This window comes from Pristis pectinata, chromosome 17 (assembly GCF_009764475.1).
Source record: "Pristis pectinata isolate sPriPec2 chromosome 17, sPriPec2.1.pri, whole genome shotgun sequence".
NCBI classification, from domain to species: domain Eukaryota; kingdom Metazoa; phylum Chordata; class Chondrichthyes; order Rhinopristiformes; family Pristidae; genus Pristis; species Pristis pectinata.
In genome coordinates, this window is record NC_067421.1 from 19664341 (window position 1) to 19685443 (window position 21103).

The window sequence follows — 21103 nt, forward strand, 5'->3', positions numbered from 1 at the left end:
AATGTGTTGTTGATTTCTAACCCTGTAATTCTTTTCCTTAACAATCATCTCCAAGAGCTTCAGTTTAAAAACTATCAATCGCTCTCATTATGGAGTAAAGCTGAAGAATCCTGTGCAAAACAAGATCATGGAAGGTGCTGCTGGAACCTGGTGCTATATAACTCTGTCTTCTCATACATTCTATTAGTGCATTGCAGTTATTCTGTAGTTTGTTGGAAGTGGAAACATTGTAATTGGTAATTATTGTAATTGCAAATGGTTGACTTTTAAATGGTTGCCCTATTTAAAGGGGTAGTTTACATGATGGAAATTGAGTATCAAATTTTGAATGTATCATAAGATTTTTGTGGAGTTTATTCTAAGGTTGATTTTCAGTCCCTTGAAGTGGCCTGTGTAGTAAAGAAAGAAGGTATTACTGGAATGGCTCTCATAGATGCAACATGGTCAAATAAACTAATCTCTTGAGAATGTTCTGGGAAAGGAAAAGAAACTTAAATTGCATGAAGGCTGTAAACTCAGATTGGGCTTCAAATGGTATTAATTGACGGTGCTTCATAATAATTTACATGTACAAAGTTGTTCATTAGTTTTGCTTTCGTTTTAAGGAATTTTTAAAATGTTGACATTTAGAAATTATTTTAATATCTATTCTCCTAACAGCCTTTAGCAGGAGAGAGAAATGCTTGAGTTTGGATTTCATTATTAATGTTAAGCTGTTGTAAAAGTTAGGAAGTGGGTAGAGTTCCAAATTCACTCAATACAATTTAAAAAAAATAAAACAAGTGTTCAATGGAAAGCAGCCTTTGAATTCCTTAAATTGTAGCACTTGTTAACATGACATGTTCAGACTTCTACATTTTAATCAGCATTTAGCATATCAATTTGATTAAATACAATTAACTGTTTAAAATTAAACTGAAGAGTCAAGGGATTGAAACAGTATCTTTTTTTTCTGCAAAATATTTCAAAATATCTGTCCACATTTCAGATTCATTGTAGTGCTTTTTCTTTTGTGCTTATACTTGTGATCCCTGTGGCTGATGGTGGATTTGTCTTAAAGCTACATGACTAATGCTTTGTTCCTTCAGTCTAGCAGTGCCAATTTCATAATGGCAAGCATCTCTTGAAGCCTAACATTTGAATTTTCATTGTATTAAAGGTCATGAAAAGGCTGCAGAACAAAGTGGATTTACTGTGTTTGCATCTGTTTTGCAGCTGTTTTGATGTCTCCTCTAACCTCTGCTACAGCCACCCTTCTCGCATCTTCTATTAGATCTAATAAATCGGTTCTGTCATTACACAGATGTTGCACAGTTAGGGACATTCAGCTTATTTTTGAATGATTGTTCAAGGTGCCGGCACAGTCATGATAGCTTATGCATAACATTTTTGCTTAACTTAGATTTTCCTCCTTGAATACTACATGGACAGAATTTTGAAAGAGAACGTGCAGATTCATTTGTGGTTTCCATAATCCCAAATTTGCACACTGTAGTGTTTCAAGAAATGCTGTAGATAAATGCTTGATCATGCTGGGTGCACTTGGTTAACATTGTATCTAGTTTCAGTTTCTCTGTTGCTTATTAAGATGTTCATTACTGCAAATTTTAGGCTAATGCTTCATTTTGGTCTAATATACAGAAAATATTTTTGCATTGTTAAGCATGAAAAAAATTAAATGTAATTAAGAATGAAAGTGTATTGTACACAGTCATGATAGTATTTTTGCCTGTTACAAATCAGAAAAGATACAAGGGAGTACTTATTTTGTGAATAATCACTCCAGTGTTCCCTTTCTTATTATTGGCTAAAATGCCTGGTGTTTGTTTTGTGTAGAACCAGTAAATTCCATGTTTTGTTTATTTACACATTACAGTTGCCATTTTGTATTTATATTTAAATTACTTGTAAAGCTCTGAGTAGTTTTTTTTAGTGGAAAGGAGTATGATCTGTCTCAATTTTTCTTAAACAGGCATTATTTTTATTGGACCATATTTTGATGTATGTTATTTTAGCTGGTTTGCCAATGTTCTGCTTCTTGCATGTTGCCTTTTTCTATCAGTGTAGAGTAAATTACTTTATCCTTTCCATGAAGCCATGTTTAGCTGTTTTAAATCCAAGTCTTAGCTGTTAACTGAAATGCATTGAAAACAGTGCATTAAATGTGACCTTTATTACGTGAATAAAACTACATAGAATGGCTTTCCTTGTGAGGCATCGTTTCAGATGGAATGTCATGTAAACATTGTTGCATACAAATTAAGTTGCTGCTGGTTAATTTATAAAAAGTTTTTGTCCCAAACTCTGCTGCTTCTGCAAGAATATTGAGTTAGAGATGGCTTTTAGTTTCTTTGTAAAATATTCAGGAAAGCATTGAAAGAACTGTAACTTTGAAAAGATCGATAAGAAATCACAATGTGGCAACTCAGCAATTCTAATTTTAAATAGCATATGGTTAATGTTACCTCTTCTATATACCATTCTCAATCAGAGAGATTTTACTAATGCTGCTAATAAGAAAGTAGAGCACCTCCTGAGATATTTTCCAATTATTTTCTGACCTCTATCTTCCATTAAAATTGATATTTTTCCTCTACTCCATATCGAATAGAACTGCTAGATTTAAATTTGGAAATAATTCCAACAAGTTTATTATAAACTTGGGCACGTCGTACATAACTATGCTGATTTGATGTGTTGGTTGCCTTCATATGTAAGAGGTCTGGGCATCTTCAACTGAAAATTCAATTGTATAATACTCTTTTTAGTGTTATGCAATTGAGAAGCTTTTTCTCCTGGAGGAATAATGGCCACTTTTGTTTCATTCTATGTCACTTTAAAAATTCAGTCAGTATCTTACAGGCATGTTATACCCTTACCTTTCATGTCAAGGTGTCCAAGGTGACATCATTCGCCACGCAACACATTGCAGGAGAACTTTTATCATGTTATCTTGAGAGTGACTAACTTTGGGCACTTCCAGCATAACTTGCACTTTATTACTGTAATGTTACATTTGCATGCCTTCCATGTAAGTTAATTATTCACCTTCAGCATTTGGTCCCCCAACCATGGAGTCTCAAGCCTCAATCTGTTTCCTCCCTCCACACCTCAAACCTCTGTTGGTTCTGGCAATGATCCTGATGTGGAATCCACCCCATTCCAATCCCTCCAAATTGTTCTAACATCAGTAAATCTTATCCCAGTACTAATCCAGCCCCATTCTTTGAAAATGTGGAGTAGTTTTATATGAATATATTGGCAGTTCCATGCGGAGCTGAGAGATTAAAAGTAGCAGTAAATTTGAAATTTCGATGCATTGCATATATTAAGGCACAAGTCTTGAAATTGTTGACAGCTTTTTGCCAGTGTTTGCCAATTGCAGACTGATTTTCTTTTATATTCTTTGTTTTAAATTTTTCAAATTTATGAAGAGTTTTGGAATTGTTTTGAGTGATTCTGAATGTCAGAAACATTTTAGAGTTTTGGTAACTTTGTCAGCTTGTTGCCTGTCAAAATCTTTTTCAACTTGGTTGGGACTTGGCAGCAGAAAGCATGCCAAAACGTAATGGGATTTTCTTGTGCACAGAATTTACCAGCAAGTATGTAGCTGACTTCTTCCAGGAAAGTCCTGTTTTGGAACACCAATACATTGAAACGTAGGGGAGGGTGTGTGTGTGTGTGTGTGTGGGGGGGGGGGGGCTTGGTGCTGGCTGCAATTACTTGGAATTTCAATCATAACAATCCAGTGTAGCATTGTACAATGCCTCTCACTGCTTTTGCAGTGCTAGCACTTAATGATATCAATCTTTATGCAATGCTGGTGTGATGCCTGCCCTGCCAAATTGTGTCATGTCAATGCAACTAATCTACAGTTTGAACCGTGCACTGGAGACCAGATCTGAGCAACAGGAAGAACTCCCCATCCCCTGTCTTAATTACTTGAAGGTTTGTTGGGGATTTAGTTGAGGAGACACACTTCACAGAATTCTGGTGAAGGTTGAGATGCCAATGGGAGCTTCAATTTTGGCCCCACTGGACCTGCAAAACTGGAGGACAGGACCCGAAGACAAGGCTGCCTTGCCAGAGAGACTTGAAGGAAATGGAAAAGAGCTTGGGCTCTGGCTCTAGCTCTGGCCCAAAGGGGCCAAGGCTCCTCTTGGAGTGTCAATCCTACATCAATCTGCCAGGAATAATGTGTCTGAAGGCTAAGGTTTTCAAAGAGAGTGGTCACTGAGATTCACAACTTGCTGCATGCCTCAGACTCGTGCTGGGATGCTCCACTGGAGACAGCAGCCTAGGTCATTCAGGTGACAGACGTGTGTCCCAGTTTCCATCCCACTCCTGCATTTGTAAACTCTGTGGTTGTCAACGCAAGAAGTGAACTCAACCCCATCTCGAGTACAAAGCAGCAGGCTGAGATACCCAACTAGCAGGAATCCTTGCATATTATTTAGCACTGATTTCAACTCCAAGGTGAGCAAAGATCTTCCACGTCTACAAGGCAGCAATTAAGGATGTGAAGCAAGTTCTTCATTTAACTGGATGGTTGCAGCTCCAAACAGTTCATTCAGGACCCTGCGAACTACTTGATCTAAATGAATATTCATTGCTGTGCAGCAATATAAGCTAGCTGTAGGGGTACCATCTATAAAATGAATGACAGCAAATCGCCAGTACTTCCTTGCCAACACTTTTGAGGGAGGGGGTGGGGGGGAGATAAAATACAACCTCCAATAGCTAGAAAGGAGGGGGGTGGGGTGAAGAATCAGATGACTTGCCCTATATCCTGCAATTTGGCTTAAAGTCAAACTACTTTGGTTGTTGGGTCACAATTCTAGAATTGCCCAACCAACAGCAATATGGAATTTCCTTAAGCATAAACATTGCGGTAGGTCAGGAGGAGGTCCCCACCACCTTTTCAGGGATATTTTGGGATGATCATTCAAAGTGGACCTATCAGTGATGCTCACCACTCCCTTGTTACTGTACCTTTGTTACTGAACATCTTGTTGTCTGATTCAGTGCAAGTCATGAAGACAAGATTCAACCAAATCACTGTGCCAAAAATAAATGTATTCACTCAATAACAACACCAAAAACTCTAACTGTTCACACGTGTTACTATTTAGTACCTGCCCAGCGTGTGCCTTTGACTGTCCTACTATTTCTGTGCAGAGTCCTGTGAATGCAAACACCAAGCAGTGTGATTGGCACTGGCTGATGCTGCAATCATGCTAATGAGTTTTGAGCACCAATTTCAGATCTGGGATGCATAAGGGTCAAACTAGCATATGTTCCTTGTGCATTGCAATCACACTGTTGCTGAAGTTTTAATCCTTTATTTTCTAATTGCCTCTTGTTTTTCATCCTTCTTTACAGAAACATCTCTCTACCTTTCTTCTTAAATCACTGACTATTTTGCAATAGTTCACATCTTCCCCATCTCTATTTTATTTTCCCTTGTTCAAAGCTAACAAATAAGTACTTTCTATCGTGATTGAAGAGAATCTTTAGGATCTTCAATGTTAGCTAACAAAATGTCTTTGCAGATCAGCAAGGTTTATCACTTGTGTATCATGTGCTCAGAACAGATAGGCAATAAAGTAGCTAAAATTGATAGATGAATGCAGGTAGAAAAAGAAAGTTTAAATTTTTTAAGGGGAGAATATTGGCCAGAGATTTGTACAGCAATAATAGTGTTTTTGAGTTAATTAAGGTTTACTTTTTTGATGTTTCTACAGACCTTTTTGTTTCAATAAAATGTTTCAACTTTACAGTTGAGAGCTGAACTGAGAGTTAAACCAGTTACCCAAGTCAATCTAGAATTTTTGTGAACCAGTTGAAGTTAAATACAAGTGGTGATGGCTGTATCTATATAAAAATTTGGTGATGTTATAAACTGTGAAAGCTCAGTCTAATATTTTTGTATCTCACGTGCACATTAACACATGTTGATTTGATGGAAATGTAATGTGCACTGTTCCCAAAGTGATGCAAGGTAAAATTAGTCATTTTGTTGCCTAGAATTCAGAAACATCAAACCTGTTAGCAGCATTTAGCCACAGTGATTTTTTGGATACTACTAATGAAATGTATATACTTATTGAATCCATAAATATGTTTTCCTTCTATTTCAGTACTTTTGGGGAAATAAAAAGTGTGCGATTGCCTAAGAAAATGGGAGGAACTGGCCTACACAGGGGCTTTGGATTTGTTGAGTTTCTCACTAAACAAGAAGCAAAGGTACAGTATTTATCAAGATAATCTCAGTTAAGTACAAATATTCCAAAGAAAAAATGATTTTAACTAGTTTGCACTGTATGCTTACTTCTGTGACTTGGAAAGAATTAGTTAATTGCATGAGTGTTCCTTCAGACCCCGGAAAGTGCTATAGTCAAAGCTCGTCTCAGCCACTTCTGTGGGCTGAATGTTGCTCAATCCAGCCCACTGCCTGTGCTTATTCCTTGTATTGTTCCTATAACCACATTTGCCACTTGTGACTGTGGTTTGGGTGGAGTGGGCTGTGAGCAATGACTAGACAACAGACAGCACATCCTGAGCCCCACCCAGGAACACCCCAATGGCTTTTCAACACCTTATTGTTGTCAATGGCCTTCCAACTGTTTTTAAACACCTTTGATCATCAAAGGCATTTAAAAATGACTCGAAACGATTCAAATATTTTTTTTAAATAAATTTAAGAAAAGCTTCAAACATTATAATTGGATTCAAAATTGGCTTGGCCACAGAAGACATTGGTATTGGTGGAGGGGTGTTATTCTGATTCGAAGTCTGTGACCATTCTTGTTCAACAGGAATCAATGTTGGGACCTCTGCTTGTGATTTCAATAAATGATTTGGACGAAAATGTAGGTGTACTAATTAGTAACTTTGCAGATGACACAAAAATTGGCAGAGCTGTGGATTGTGAGGAAGGTTGTCAAAGGATATAGCAGGATAGAGATCAGTTTGAAATATGGGCGGAGAAATGGCAGATGGAGTTCAATCCAGACAAGTGTGAGGTGTTGCATTTTGGAAGGTCAAATATAAGAGGAAAGTATACAGTAAATGGCAGGAACAGAAGGAGCATAGATGTATATAGGAATCTTGGGGTGCAAGTCCAAAGCTCCCTGAAAGTGGCAACACAAGTAGATAGGGTGGTAAAGAAGATGTATAGCATGCCTGTCTTTATCGGTCAGAGGAAATGAGTATGAAAGTTGGCAAGTCATGTTGCAGCTGTATAAAACACAACAAATGTAAAATGTAGCAAGCTCTATTCTTCCATAGTTGTGCATGAATGCATGAGATTTCTGAACTTGGCCAGTATATCCTCACAAAATCAAAGGCAAAGAATTATCCATGCTTAGTTACTCCGTTCCAATCTCTATTGCAACATAAAGTATAAGCTTTTGTTTTTGTTAAGATAAGCATCCCTTCAAGATGAATGTTATGAACATCTGGCTTAGGAACTAAGTCAATTTCAGGTTGTTATTAATACTTTGAAATGCTTGCTGTGGATTTGAAGCAGATCTGAGTTTTAATTTGATGTGGTACACTGTGAAGATATGGAAAGTCTAATTACATTGCTGTCAAAGCCAGCTTGAAAAGCTGAAGGCTCTCCTTGAGCAAAATATCTCCAGATTCTGTTTGTTTTTTAGTCCCACTATAGTATGACCAAGAAAAGAGTCTCAAGTGGGCAGTACTTAAACGTTAAGCATCATTCGCTGTGGTCAGAAATGATTTGAGCAGTTTGACCAATTTTCAGAAAGGCCTGTTCCAGACAAATACAGTTAAGTGAATTGATAATCATGTGAGAGTTTTACACAATAATAAACCTAAAGCCCCAGTGATGAATATTAAACATGAAGTGTATCATGAATCTTTAACCCTTTTATCTTAATCCTGACCAAATATTTACCACAGATGATAAGGTTATAAGATGCAGATTATAGTGTTCCTCTGATCTGTAATAAGGTAATAAAGAATAGATTATATTTTGCAACTAAAACAAAAATGACCAAAGGGGAAATGTATATTAAGCATTTTCCAGTCAAAAAATTGAGTTAGAACAGGCCTAACATTGAATTATTGAAATATGAACATATTATGGAGGCAGTGATTTAATATCATCATAAAATTAAGCATTGAGGAGTTTAACTCATCACAGACTCGAAGATCTTAATTGTAACAGAGGATCTCATCATTAGTTGGGTTGCACTTAATGTAAGATTAACTTCCACTCAGTTCCTAATTTTAATGTAAATGTAACAAAACTAGTTTAGATTCAGAAGTACCCCAGACTTCACTCCAAGGTGTTACTGACTTTTCAAATAGTAGACCCAAGGCTGAAGGGGTTATTGCCGCATTCTGATGTAACCAATCAATGCGCCTGACTGGGTGCCAGCAAATTTCTAGGCAAGTTTTAAGTTATTCAGCAAGTTGCTGATAAACTTCTGCCCCAGTTTTTCTGTACAGAGGTACTATATATCTGTTAGGAGTTGAATTTGTCGGGGAAAAATGTCAGAAAATTTGCTTTTTTTTTGACCAGTAGATATGATCTTGCCCTCTGTCTCAGAAACTTACTACAATGTACCAGTGGGCTCTTTGAGGATGTCTTTATCAGCCTGGCTACCTTAAACTTTGAACTCTTCATCTTAATGTTTGTTTGATTTAGAAATCTTGTCTGGTCAGCAATTCTGAACCTGCAGATGTGTCTCAATTTCTCCTGTTGTCCCAAGAAAGTAGTCCAAAAGCCTGATGTAGTGTTTGCTAGCACTTGTATAATGGGAACTTGATTAGCCACTTATGAACAATATTTTCAGTTCTGGCAGTTAGTGTGAATGGACTTCATGATCTGAGGCATGGAACAGGGTGCTACAGTCATCAGCGAGCATTTCTACTCCTGACGTTAAGGCAGAGGGTTAGGTCATTGCTGAAGCACAGAAAATGGTTGGACTCCAGACATTTGTCTGTGGAACTCCTACAGACTTGTTTTGGCACTCTTATGACTGACCTCTCATATGCAGTCAGTGGAAAGTTTTTTTTTGATTCCCATTAACTTCAATTTTTCTATGGCTCATGGGCGTCATGCTCAGTCAAATGCTCCTCTGATATCATCAGCCCACCCCTCTGGAAATCAGCTCCTTTTCTCCATTTTTGTCTTGTTGGAAGCCAAACAGAGTATTGTGGGTAAAAGTGCGGTCTTCACAACTTTTCATCACTTTGATTGAAAGTATACTGATGGGGCAATGATTGACTGGATTGGATTTTACCTTTTTGTGCAAAGGATATGCATGGGCAAATTATCCACATTGTTGGGTAGGCACTGGTGTTTGTAGCTACATTGCAACAGGTTGGCTAGAGACAAAGTTAATCCTGGAGAACAAGTCTTTAGCAATCCATCCAGGAAGATGTTGAGGCTCATGATCTTTGGTGTATCCAATATACTTGGGTCTTTCTGATAGAATGTGAAATGAATCGGACTACTAAAAACAATTATGCAATGGAGGAGTCCTTAGAAGAAGGCTGATGTCTATCATCCGCTTGATGTTTTTGCCTGATGATTGCAAACTTCACTTGCAGGAATTTCATTCACTTCTAGCGACCCCTGGCATCTGCTGGTCACTTCTGTAGACGCAAGCCTTTACAGTATCTGTAAAGGCTGCTTCTGCACAACTTGCAGAGGACCTCTCTGATCAGATTCCAGCCCACTGCTGAGTACCTGACTCCGGTTGGTATCTGTTGTCCTGTACTTAATAGCTTTCCCTAAAACCCCTTGGGTTACATACTATTCCCCAAAACCAGTCATTGGACCATTTGCAGATTTGAAGTGAAATTCTAGATGTATCTTTTTCAAGAGCAGTCAAAAGTATTAGACAATGCATCAAGCAATTCTGATCATGCAATCGGCTTCACTTTAATTCTCGTACTAAACAGTGACAGCTAATACTAGGGGATGAACTTCTCAGTGTTCTTAATTTCATCTCATAGTTTTCCTCTTTAGCTTAACATTGATTTGTCATTTTTAAGAGCACTTCATTGTGTTTCTGGAGCATTTATTTCCAACGTGTGGTTGAATTCATTGTTGTATGTTTCATTTCCAATGTGGAAACATGTTTGTACCATGATAACACCAAGTAGTTCTGCTAGTGCAGCTGTTTTGCATGCTACATTTACAATTAGTGTAGCAACGTATTATAAATAGGCATAATAACTCAGTAGATTATTACTTAATTGCTGTTAGTTATTTAGAAACATAGAAAAACTACAGCACAATTCAGGCCCTTCAGCCTACAAAGCTGTGCCGAACTTTGTAAAATTTGTGTGAATGGAAACAATTGTAATTAGTGTATATATGTATTGATAGCAAGTCAGAAACATTCAATTATTTTCCTTATTTTCTACAGAAAGCCTTCAGTGCCCTTTGCCATAGTACTCACTTGTATGGTCGACGTTTAGTACTGGAATGGGCTGACTCTGAAGATACATTGGAGACATTACGCAAGAAAACAGCTGAGCATTACTATGGTAACCAAATTTTGCTGCAAATTAATATATCAATGAATGAAAATATTAAGAATTAGGGCTTTGAAGCATTTTTTTTAGAAAAATTGTGATTAATTACACTGTTGGACAATAATAGAATAACAGAGTTTTTGAATGAGCCAGAGGAAAGTGCTTTGCCTTAATGACTACAAATGTAATTTAAATATCTCTTTTTATTCACAATCTTTTGTGGGCTTAATTTAACTCTCCAATCTCTGTAACCTTCTCTGGTTCTGTAACTGTCTCTGGTTCTCTGGATCTCTGCATTCCTCCAATTATGCCTTTTTGCAGATCCCAGTTTGCTTGGTCCTGCCATTAACAACTGACCAGGTAGCCTATTTTCAAATAACTTAGATACACTATCTGCCAAGCATACACAATTAGACAAAGTATTGATAGGGGAGAGGAACAAGGAGACAGGTAAGTGCTTTGTGGATGCTCCAAGTTTGATGGAGATGTCGAAGTTGGGTGGTTGGGAAAGGGAGAAGAGAAAGGAGGAGCTTTCCGTTGATAATGGTCCTGGGAGCACATTTACTACTTCCCTCTCCACCTCTCTTGGGTCTTTAACCTTCTCTTCTGTCTTATGCCTTCCTCCCTTCCTTCCTCCCTCCCACCTTCCATCATGCTCCCTCCCTCCCTTTCACCCTCCCACTCAATAGTAGTAGGAGTCAAAGCCATTGGTTATTTCCTGTAATTCTGGAATTTGACAGTACAGAACAAGGATAGTTGTGGGTGACTGTCAGATCAATGATGTACCAGTCAAGGGGGTTTAACAAAGTGGGATTTATGCTAACTATAAAACTCAAAAGAAATTTTCTATCTTTAATGCATAACTGCATAATGTAAACTCTTTGCAATCAAAGCATTTCTTAAATGTACTTCTCAAACAATCTGAATCTTTATCCTCAAAATTTAAGTGAAGGAACATCACAATCAAGACTAGAAAGATAAAACTTTGAAGACTTGGTTTAATTTATTATTAACCTGTACTTTCCAATTGCAAAACTATCAGTGTCTTTTATCATTACACTGTCAAAATGACAGCTGCTTGTTATTTTCCTGGATGTATTTAATGTGTGAATTCCAAAATAGTTGTCAATGAGCTAATCTACTCCAGCATAGTCTGGGGAGCTGAAGTAATTGAAGTGAATTTAGGGTATTTGCAAATTTGTCTTGCTGTAAAATATCCTGCAAAAGTTGTGTTTTGATGAGATGAGGTCAGCGATTGTTTGGTGGTGTCCAAAGCCATTATTACTACTTAGGTAAACAGTCTGTCTCCAAAGTAACTGGGAGCCAAAGACTATTAATTAATCACTGTTAACATGCACAATTAACACAATTGCAAATTAATGCATTAATCACATACACTAATGGAAACATAAATTGCACTAGTGATTTCAAACCAAAAAAGTATTTCACAGTATCTCCTACTCACATATGGCCTTGCACATTTCCTTGGTGGTCAGGTCATCTCCTTTCCCAATCTGAACTGATGCTTGACAACAACCAAGAACAGAAAAGTGGGTAGTCTGTGCAACAGTAATCATCAGATCTTAAATTCACAGTGAAGCCTGTCAGTTTGCTGCTTTACTACAAAATCCCTGACATTTATTGTAAAGTCAACCTATTTTGTGATATCTCATTTTTTAATTATAATAGCCAAAACTGATATGTAGTTGCCTTTCAACAAAAGCCAGAGACAAATGTTTGCTGTCAATTGAACTTCCAACTGATGTACTTGTTTTTAAAGTTCTTTTCCAACCTCTTGCATCTCCATGGAATTTATTTTTCTTTCATGTTTGATACTACTAAAAATGATAGAGTCATAAAGCAATACAGCACAAATACAGGCCCTTTGGCCCAACGAGTCCATCCTGACCACATTGCCCACCCAGCTAGTCCCAATTTCCTGCGTTTGGCCCATATCCCTTTAAGCCCTGCCCTCTATGTACCTATCCAAGTGCTTCTTAAATGATACTGTTGTACCTGCCTCAACCACATCCTCTGGCAGCTCAATGATGATGAACATCTGGCACTTTCAATTCTGGTGTCATCTTGATAAGCGTACTTTTTATATTCCCAGCAACCCACAGTGTTACACAATATTTTTTAGCAAATAAAAATGGCCAGTATGTTAGTAGCAATTTTTATTTGCTCAACGCGTAATATTTAGATTATGGCTTGTGCTTACAACCCCCCCCATCCCTTTGCCCATTCCTGGAGTAAGGGAAATAAGAGATCATTATGATCTCTCTCTGACCTACACTTGTGTATGCAATCCATTTCTATATAACCCAACTTTGCCTCTCCATTGATGCCAAGATCTTCAACTCCGCCAATATTAAAATGGAAAAACTGAAGTTATCATGCTTGTTTTATCATTTTCATTTGCTACCATCCTGTACCACCTGGACATGCAATCTCAATATACTACTCAATCTCTCTACCAAATACACTTCCCTGCTTCTGAAGATTTCTGATCTCTGCCCCTACCTCTCCCTTTTCTACTCAGCTTTCCCAAGTTTTATCATCTTGAGGTTTAATTTTCTAGTGCTGCCCTAGTCAGCATTTAACGTTCACAATTGCAACTCATTCAGATTGATGTGACCCAATTCTCACCTGCAAAACACTGCACATTCCCAGCATCTCCTTTCCAATCTTGTTTAAGAATGACTTTGAGATCCTTGACCTGATTTTGCAATTTGCTCCATGTGTCCTTTGTGACTGTCCTGAGCAATCTCCTACAGTGTTGCATTCCTAAATGCATCCTCAGACCTGGAGTTGCTGTTTTTCTTCTTGTCAGCCATTTTATCAAGATTGAGGTTAAGTTGCTTCCACTATAGTTTTGTGGGTTCTGAAATGGCTAATGAGGCCAATGGGGGAACTCCAAACTCTTCCAAAAATGGTGTAGGAATTGGCTAATGGGGTGAGTGGATGGGGAATTTGTGAGGTGGTGCACTCTTTCCACCACTGAGGGAAGGCTTCTTCATGCTTACGCTCACAAAGCGTGGACTAGAGATTCTCAATACCATTCTAAATGCACCTTCTCCATTTTGAGCAGTTATGGGCCAGAGGTCTCCAGAAGACAGCTGGGGATATTGCAGTTCATCAGGGAAACTTTGAGCACATCTTTGAACCTTTTTCCTTATATGCCTGGTAATGTCCTCTTGTGACAGAGCATGGAGTCTCATATTGTGCATGTAAATACCGTGACTTGCCTAGTGTAGCTGACCAGAAGTAAATAGTGCTGGGGATCTTGACCTTGGAGAGGACACTGACATTGGTTTGCTTATCCTTCCAGTGAATTTGGAAGATTTTGCAGGCACAGTATTGGTGATATTTTGCTAGTGCCTTATGGTGTCTGCTTCATGTCGTCCAGGTCTCAGAAGTGTGGAGAAGGGCAGAGATCACTTTTTGTCTTAATCCACTTGTGACTACTTTCTCTGTCATTATGTTGTTACTGATACACTCCACATGTCCTCCTTCTTGTCTCCCTGCCTTACAAAGGGATGTCTTCAATTGCTAAACTCTATTATTCCATTTCTTCTTGCTTAGCATACACTTTATTTGCTCTGTATTTTTCACATGATCTCCACAGATATGTAAATGTTGAAATCTACTATGCATATAGCAATATGTATTGTTTAAGCTTTTGACTATCTAGATAGTTACTTGCTTTGAAGACCATCCGTTAAAGGTCCATTATGAAGCATAGATTGACAAATCGGACTATTTACAACTCGGGAAGGGTTTGTTGAGTTTGCTTGTAGTCATCGTTTATTGGGCGATTATGCACAAGCTTTCTGTAGGAGTGCTCAGCACACCATCAAACCTGACTGCCTTTGTTTCACTGGAATATTCTTGAGTTTAAAATTCAGTAAGTGCAGTGCTTTGCTCTAAATTCTGAGAATCGCCCTTGTGTATTTCTGTACTTGCTGACTGCATGAATTCATTAAAATGAATAAGAGCCAGTGATAAAGGACCTTATCATAATTATATTCTTCCTCATTCCTTCGGTTCAGCTCCCACAAATGAAACATTGACCCATGCAGGATCTTAAACATATATTCTGACAATAAAAACTCACTGGAGGGGTTAATAAAGTTGTTGAAGGAAGAGGTCAGAGTGTCATCAACAGAAAATGTTCACCATGGGATAACATGAAGGTGATGAAAACAAGGGTTGATGAGAGTGGCATAGATGGGTCTTTGGCGTTTCCAAGATAATAGGATAGGTAAAAGCACTATTGCTGTAAGATGGATAGATAAAAGTGAAAACAAGCAAAAGCAATTCCAAAAAGGTAGGATAATGGAGTAAATGTGTTGAAGGACCATAATATAGTTCACTGTGTCAGAGGCTGCAGAGCAGTCACGTAGGGCAGGAATGAATGATGCAGCATCCTGATATCCTTTGTGATTTTCATTAGCACTATTTTGCTGTAAGGGTAATGTCATTCATCCGATTGTAGTGATTCAAAGAGCATTGAAGGGGAGGTAGGCAGGTGACGTGCTCATATTCTTCAGAGAGGGAAAGGGGGATTTGTGATGGGAGGTAGGATAGCAGGTCAAGGGCATTATTTGTGGAGAGCTGGTGACGGAGTGGATGTGGTGTATGTCTCTTAGCTGTTAAGGAAAATGTTACCTTAAGATTACTATGTTGCAACTACCTTCAGAAACAATCGCACTTAGTTGCTTGTTGTAATATTGTTCTCCTATGTTGGCATCCCACTTGAAGACTAATTACTACAGTGAGCACTTGTGTTCTTGTATTTGATGTTCTGAATAAGTGAAAGTGAAGCTACACTCTAGACTTATTCAGAAGAACCCACAGTACCGTCGATGAGGATGAGACGCACACAAGTCCCAGGCTCAAGAAAGACTGGTTGAGCTTGCAAATTTGCAAAACGTGGTCTAAGAGAAGGCATTCATCAAGACTAAAATAATATCAGCACAGACAAAATGAGATTGCAGAAAACTGGAAAAAAAACAATAAATGCAAGAAGCATTTATTATTTACTTGGTGTATTTGGGCAAGTTCTTCAAGGCTAACAATATCGTTATAGAAGAGTTATGGGTGAAAATGCTGAAGGGTTTTAGTACTGAAAATTTTGAGCAAAGACTAGCTACTTTTGTGGTATTGGTTGGCTACGATACACTGCAAAACTCTGATAATCTGCTATACAACTATTTGGAAATCCTGATGGTTCAGCATTGACTTGCCAGGTAATGTTTACTGCGCTCTCTTTCACTCACTGCGGCCCCTGCATGCTCTCTTTCAACTTGTCAGGGCCCCAGTTCCCATGCTTCCTTTAAATCTACTAGGTTCACTGGGAAATTTATTGTAATACTGTGTAACATACAAAAAAAGGTGAATTAAAAAAAACTGTGTTGGGGTATTAATGGGAATAATATTCAAATCATCTGGGTCCTGAGTGTGCTGTATTACTGGAGTTTTACTGTATATTCAAAGCTGTCTAGATTGGCAGTGTCAAGCTGAACAGTTGTGCTACTGTTTAATAAGATCATTGAAGTTTTATTGAACTATTTTAATATTGCACCTTTGCCAGTCTCATAATGCTGGATATTTGTCATGTGCACCCAGTGACGTGCGGAGACTAAAGGAAGAAGTACCTGGCAAAGTAATGGGACTGTAGGCTGACAAATCTGCTGGATTTGATGGTCTACATCTTGAGCATCTGAAAGAGATGGTTGTAGAGATGGATGAAGTATTCCTTAACTCGGCTTCCAAAGAAATGAAACACTGGGTCATGATCTTCCAGAGTAGAAAAGTCTCACTAACATTGTACAGAGCTTTGGTGAAACTGCACCTGGAGTTTTACAAACAGTTTTGATCTCCTTATTTAAGAAAGTATATACTTGCCTTAGAAGCTGTGCACCAAAGTTTTACCATGTTGAATCGTAGGAAGACATAATTGCCTTATGAGGGAGGATTGAACAGAATGACTCTTTATCCTCTATGGAGTGTAGAAGAATAAGAGGTGACCTCATTGAAGTCTAAAGGTTCTGAAGGGCCTTGACTAGTTAGACGCTAAGAGGATGGTTCTGTTGCTGGTGGAATCCAGAAACAGGAGGAATAAGTGGTCAACCACACGAAAGTGCGATGAAGAGGAATTTGTCATCTCTGTGGGTTATGGATCTTTTGACTGCTGTGCCACAGAGAACCATGGTTGCAGAATCACTAAGACACAGTTCGAACTTTAGACTTGGGGATTTTAGGGACTATGGTGATTAGTCGGGAAAATGGAGTTGAGGCCAAAGATCAAATGAACCATTAGGTAACTGCAAGCTGAGCAGGCTTGAGAGGCTTTCTGGCCTGCTTCTACTTAAATTTGTTGTGTTCTTGTAATATAAAGGACAATGCATTTGCAGTAAAATGTCTCTCCTGAAATGCAGAGCTAGTTTCAGGTGAAGATGAAAGAAATCCTGGCATGCGAGTAGACTTGCCCCATTTAGTGTCCTTGGTGTGGTGCAGCAAGGTAAATTATAATGCTACGTTTGTAGAATGTAATTCATAGGATGTCATGAAACTATATAACATAAGTTATTTACATCTTCAAAATTGGTGTCTAATGTTGGTTAGTCAGACAGGACAGACATTCAAGCCATGATGGAAGTACAGAGAAGAACGAGAATAATTACAGAATTAGAGTCTTGATGCAGGGTTTCAACATGTAACGTTGACAATTCCTTTCCTCCCATGGATGCTGCTCAACCTGCTGAGTTTCTCCAGCAGATTGATTGTTGCTCCAGAATTTCAGAATTGTTATGATGAAAGGCTTAAAGATCAAGAGTTGTTCAGCCTTAAAGGAAGAAAATTTATATGAGTATTTTGAGTGCATCAAGCAATTTAGGTAATTCTGATCTGCATGCTAAATCTTTATCATGAGGGAAGATACAAATGTTTAAAATGGATGTATGGTCAGTGTGTTCTTTATCACATGTCAACGACACTGTAAGTTTGGGTAACAGAGTCTTAATTGATAGATGATTACTGCTGTTTTGTGAGGAACTAAATGGGAGGGCTGTATTTTGTGACAGTAGATCCACTTCCATGGTTCTTGATGTATGATTAGACTCCTGTATTTTTCTTTTAGCCTTTATGTATTACATAACAATATTGATTCAAGCTTTCAGTCTTTAGACTCCAGGGAGTCAGATGGTTGCCACAAGGAAACTTCCTGAAGGCAGAGCTAAATTACTATTGACTTGTTCTTGTGGTGTGCTGCCAACATTTCAGTCCTTTGCTGCCAACAGCCATCTGTAGTCTCCTGCCAGGTGAAATCTGGAAATGATTGTGGACGCTGCTGTTGCTCGCAGCATTGATCAAAGCATTAACACATAAGATAAAAATTTTATACAACCGGTTAGTGGGAATGAGAAAAAGTTAAAAATGCAATGGAGGAGGAAATTCTACATGATTGTTCAGTCCAAAGGAGAAAGCTCATTTTTTTTCTCCCTTTTAATATATTAGTTACTATATTTAATGTGACTTTCAACGTAGCTTGTTTTAGTTATCCATTTGTTTGCAATTTTCTGGTGTTGCATTGTTTGCAGTGTTAAAGTAAACTCAGAGTTTACAAACTTGTTCTAAAAAGTTGCTTGGGTTTTCATGAAAGAAAATATGGTTCTGTGAAATAGAACAGAAAATCTTGGCAGTGCTCCATGTCAGGCAGCATCTGTGGAGAGAGGAACAGAGTTAACAAGCTATATCATGCTAATAGCTAGCTGGCAGTTCCATGGAGAACCATTGGCTGGCTGCAGATGTCGGTACATCTGCCCTCCCATCCCATTCATTTGGGGTCATTGACTTGGATTAAACACAATAGTGCAGGTAAGAAGTCAGAGTTCTTTTTATTTTACTCAATCTTAGTGCTTTTAACTAACTTCTATAACTTAACTGTGTTCTTGAGTAAATATATTTTTAATTTCCACATTTTGTTTACTTAAATCTCTTTCAACTATTTTTGATTGACTCTGATTATCTGAGACTTTTAGAAATAGTTAAGATCATCTTTGGCAGAGGTGTAGTGGAGGATCCTTGGGTTGCTCAACTGAGGCCAAGTTGCCGCTCACAGGCTCCTCTGTTTCACGGGACGTGCATAGCAGTGAGGCCTGGAGTTTGTTCTGACCTGCAGAGCTGCAGGTTAGTGCAGATGCAGGACCAACGCTGGAGGGACGAGCACAAAAATTGTCCTGATTGGCACAATGCACCCCATTGTTTCAGGAAAATGACTTTAAGCAGATTTATTAACTCTGTTCTCTCCACAGATACTGCCTGATCGTTCCCAGCATTTTCTGTTTTATTTCAATGTTCTGCATCGGCAATATTTTGTTTTTGGGTACTGTGTTGTGAACTAAGAAATGGTAACATCTTTTCACTGGCTTGAATAGTAGTGAATCTATATTGACTATCTGAAAGATATTAAAGGTATTGCATATAGCACAGATTTCCTGTTGGATCTTATTGTTCTCTTCGAGTCATATAGCACGGAAACAGGCCCTTCAGCCCATTTTGTCCATTTCAACCAAGTTATCTACCTGAGCCAGTCCCATTTGTCTGCGTTTGGCCCATATCCCTCAAAATCTTTCTTATCCACATCCCTGTCTAAATGCCTTTTAAATGCTGTAATTGTATCTCCCCCTCTACAGCTTCCTCTGGCAGCTTATTCCATATACCCACCACCCCCTGTGTGGAAAAAGTTGCCCCTCAGGTCCCTTTTTAAATCTTTCCCCTCTCACTTTAAACCTGTGCCCTCTAATTTTAGAGACTCCTACTTATTCTAACCCTCCTCTTATCTCAACTCTGTCCTCGTGCCAAAGACTCATGATCATAAGAACTAGGAACAATGGGCCATAGTCTTCTTGACCCTACTTCACCAAGATCCACAACAGTCTGAGAAAAGACTTTGCTCCATATCTCAGTTGTAAATTGCCAGCCCCTTATCCTGAGACTCTGTTTCCATACATTGCAGCAGGAGGAAACAGTGGCAGTCAATCTTAGAATCTTGTACTTATCTAATGAAAGGTCCTGTCATTCTTCTGGTCCCTAGTCAGTACAACATTCCATACTCCAGGTGTGATCTCACCAAAGCCCTGTACAATTCCAGCAAGACTTCATTAATCCTCTGTTCTAACACCTTTTGTTAGTAAAGACGAAAGACCATTTGTTTAACTATGTACTTATATATATACTAATTTCACAGTTTCAAGTGCAAAGACACCAGTATCTTTCTAAGCATCAATGCTTATTATTCCCCCACCCATTTATAAAAAAACACTTTTTTAATCTTGTCTCCTATTTCCCTAAATTATACTTCGTCCGTCATTTTCTTGTCTCTCTTGACCTCCCTCTGTCTTCCTTACAGCATGCTTTCTCATTTAGCTTTGTATTTCCAGCAGACAACATTTTCATCTAACCTTATTAATGTATACTGTAAATAATTATGTTAATTGACACTACACTCCATTTCCATCCTGCCACCTCTCTTATTCTTGTCCTGGAATAACATCTCACCTTGCCACATCTAGTTCACTCTCATTTTATTCTAAATAACCAAGACATTCCAAGATTGATAGAAAGTGAATATTTTGAAATTTCTTGGAGGGGCAGCAATTTGTATGAAAATTGTCTGCATACCATTCTTCAAAAATGCTATCAGAGCTATATCTTAGCCTTTCTACAACAGATTTCCACAACCAACCCCTCGCATTAATTTTCCCAAACCCCTCAGCCCAATTGTATAATACCTCAGTAACTCCTTTCATAATTCTGTACTGTGTAAGCTTTAAAAAAGGTGAATTAGACCAGGCCTAGGAGAATGGTTTAATGTTTATGCTTCAAAATAATACTATCTTTATTTTGCTGACATTCAAAAAAGCTCACTTGTGATTTCTTATGATATACTATACTGTCCCCCAACCTTTCTGCTAAACACTACTTTCCAAAGTGATTTTTGGTAACCCCCATTCTGAAATTGATAAGTCTTTGTCCTGTCACCTTGGTCCCCTCAGCATTTAATAGAATTTTCTTTTTGGGAATAAGATTTATCATGTTTTCTTTGTATTTTAGCCTTGAGTTATTCGTTTTTCTTTCACAGTAAATGAGCATTTATTTATATTAAGATGTATATGGTGCATCAGAAGGTTTGGGGCCAATAAGGAAAATCAAGTTCAAAAACAGAAATGCTGGAAGAACCTCAACCATTCAAGCAGCATCTCTGGAAAGAGAAACAGTTAATATTCCAGGTCAAAGACCCTTCGTTAGAATTGAGGGAACTGGCTAAGTTCTTATACCATTTCTATTTTTGCAGTTTTATTTGTTTTCCAAGTTTAATCAACTATAATCATTGGGATGTGAAGATTTTTTTGTGAAGTCTTTGATGTTGCTTCATATTTGTGTGCATCTTAGGGATGAGATTATTCAGTGTTGCATACATTTGGATGATACACTTGCATCATATCTTGTATGATTTGGTAGTATCTCCATTGACCTTGAAAGCTGATTCATCAGCCACTCTCTTAATTGGTCTTTAATT

The 21103-nt window shown here is 38.1% G+C and overlaps 1 protein-coding gene across 2 annotated transcripts in view; it reads left to right on the forward strand.

The window, feature by feature from the left end:
* rbm19 (RNA binding motif protein 19) overlaps nt 1–21103 on the forward strand; it is a 216903-nt gene that overhangs the window by 105016 nt on the left and 90784 nt on the right. For both annotated transcript variants that reach the window (XM_052032338.1, XM_052032340.1), the window contains exons 22-23: nt 6141–6246; nt 10410–10530. In XM_052032338.1, coding sequence (XP_051888298.1) covers nt 6141–6246; nt 10410–10530 — 227 coding nt within the window. The remainder of the gene's footprint in view (nt 1–6140; nt 6247–10409; nt 10531–21103) is intronic.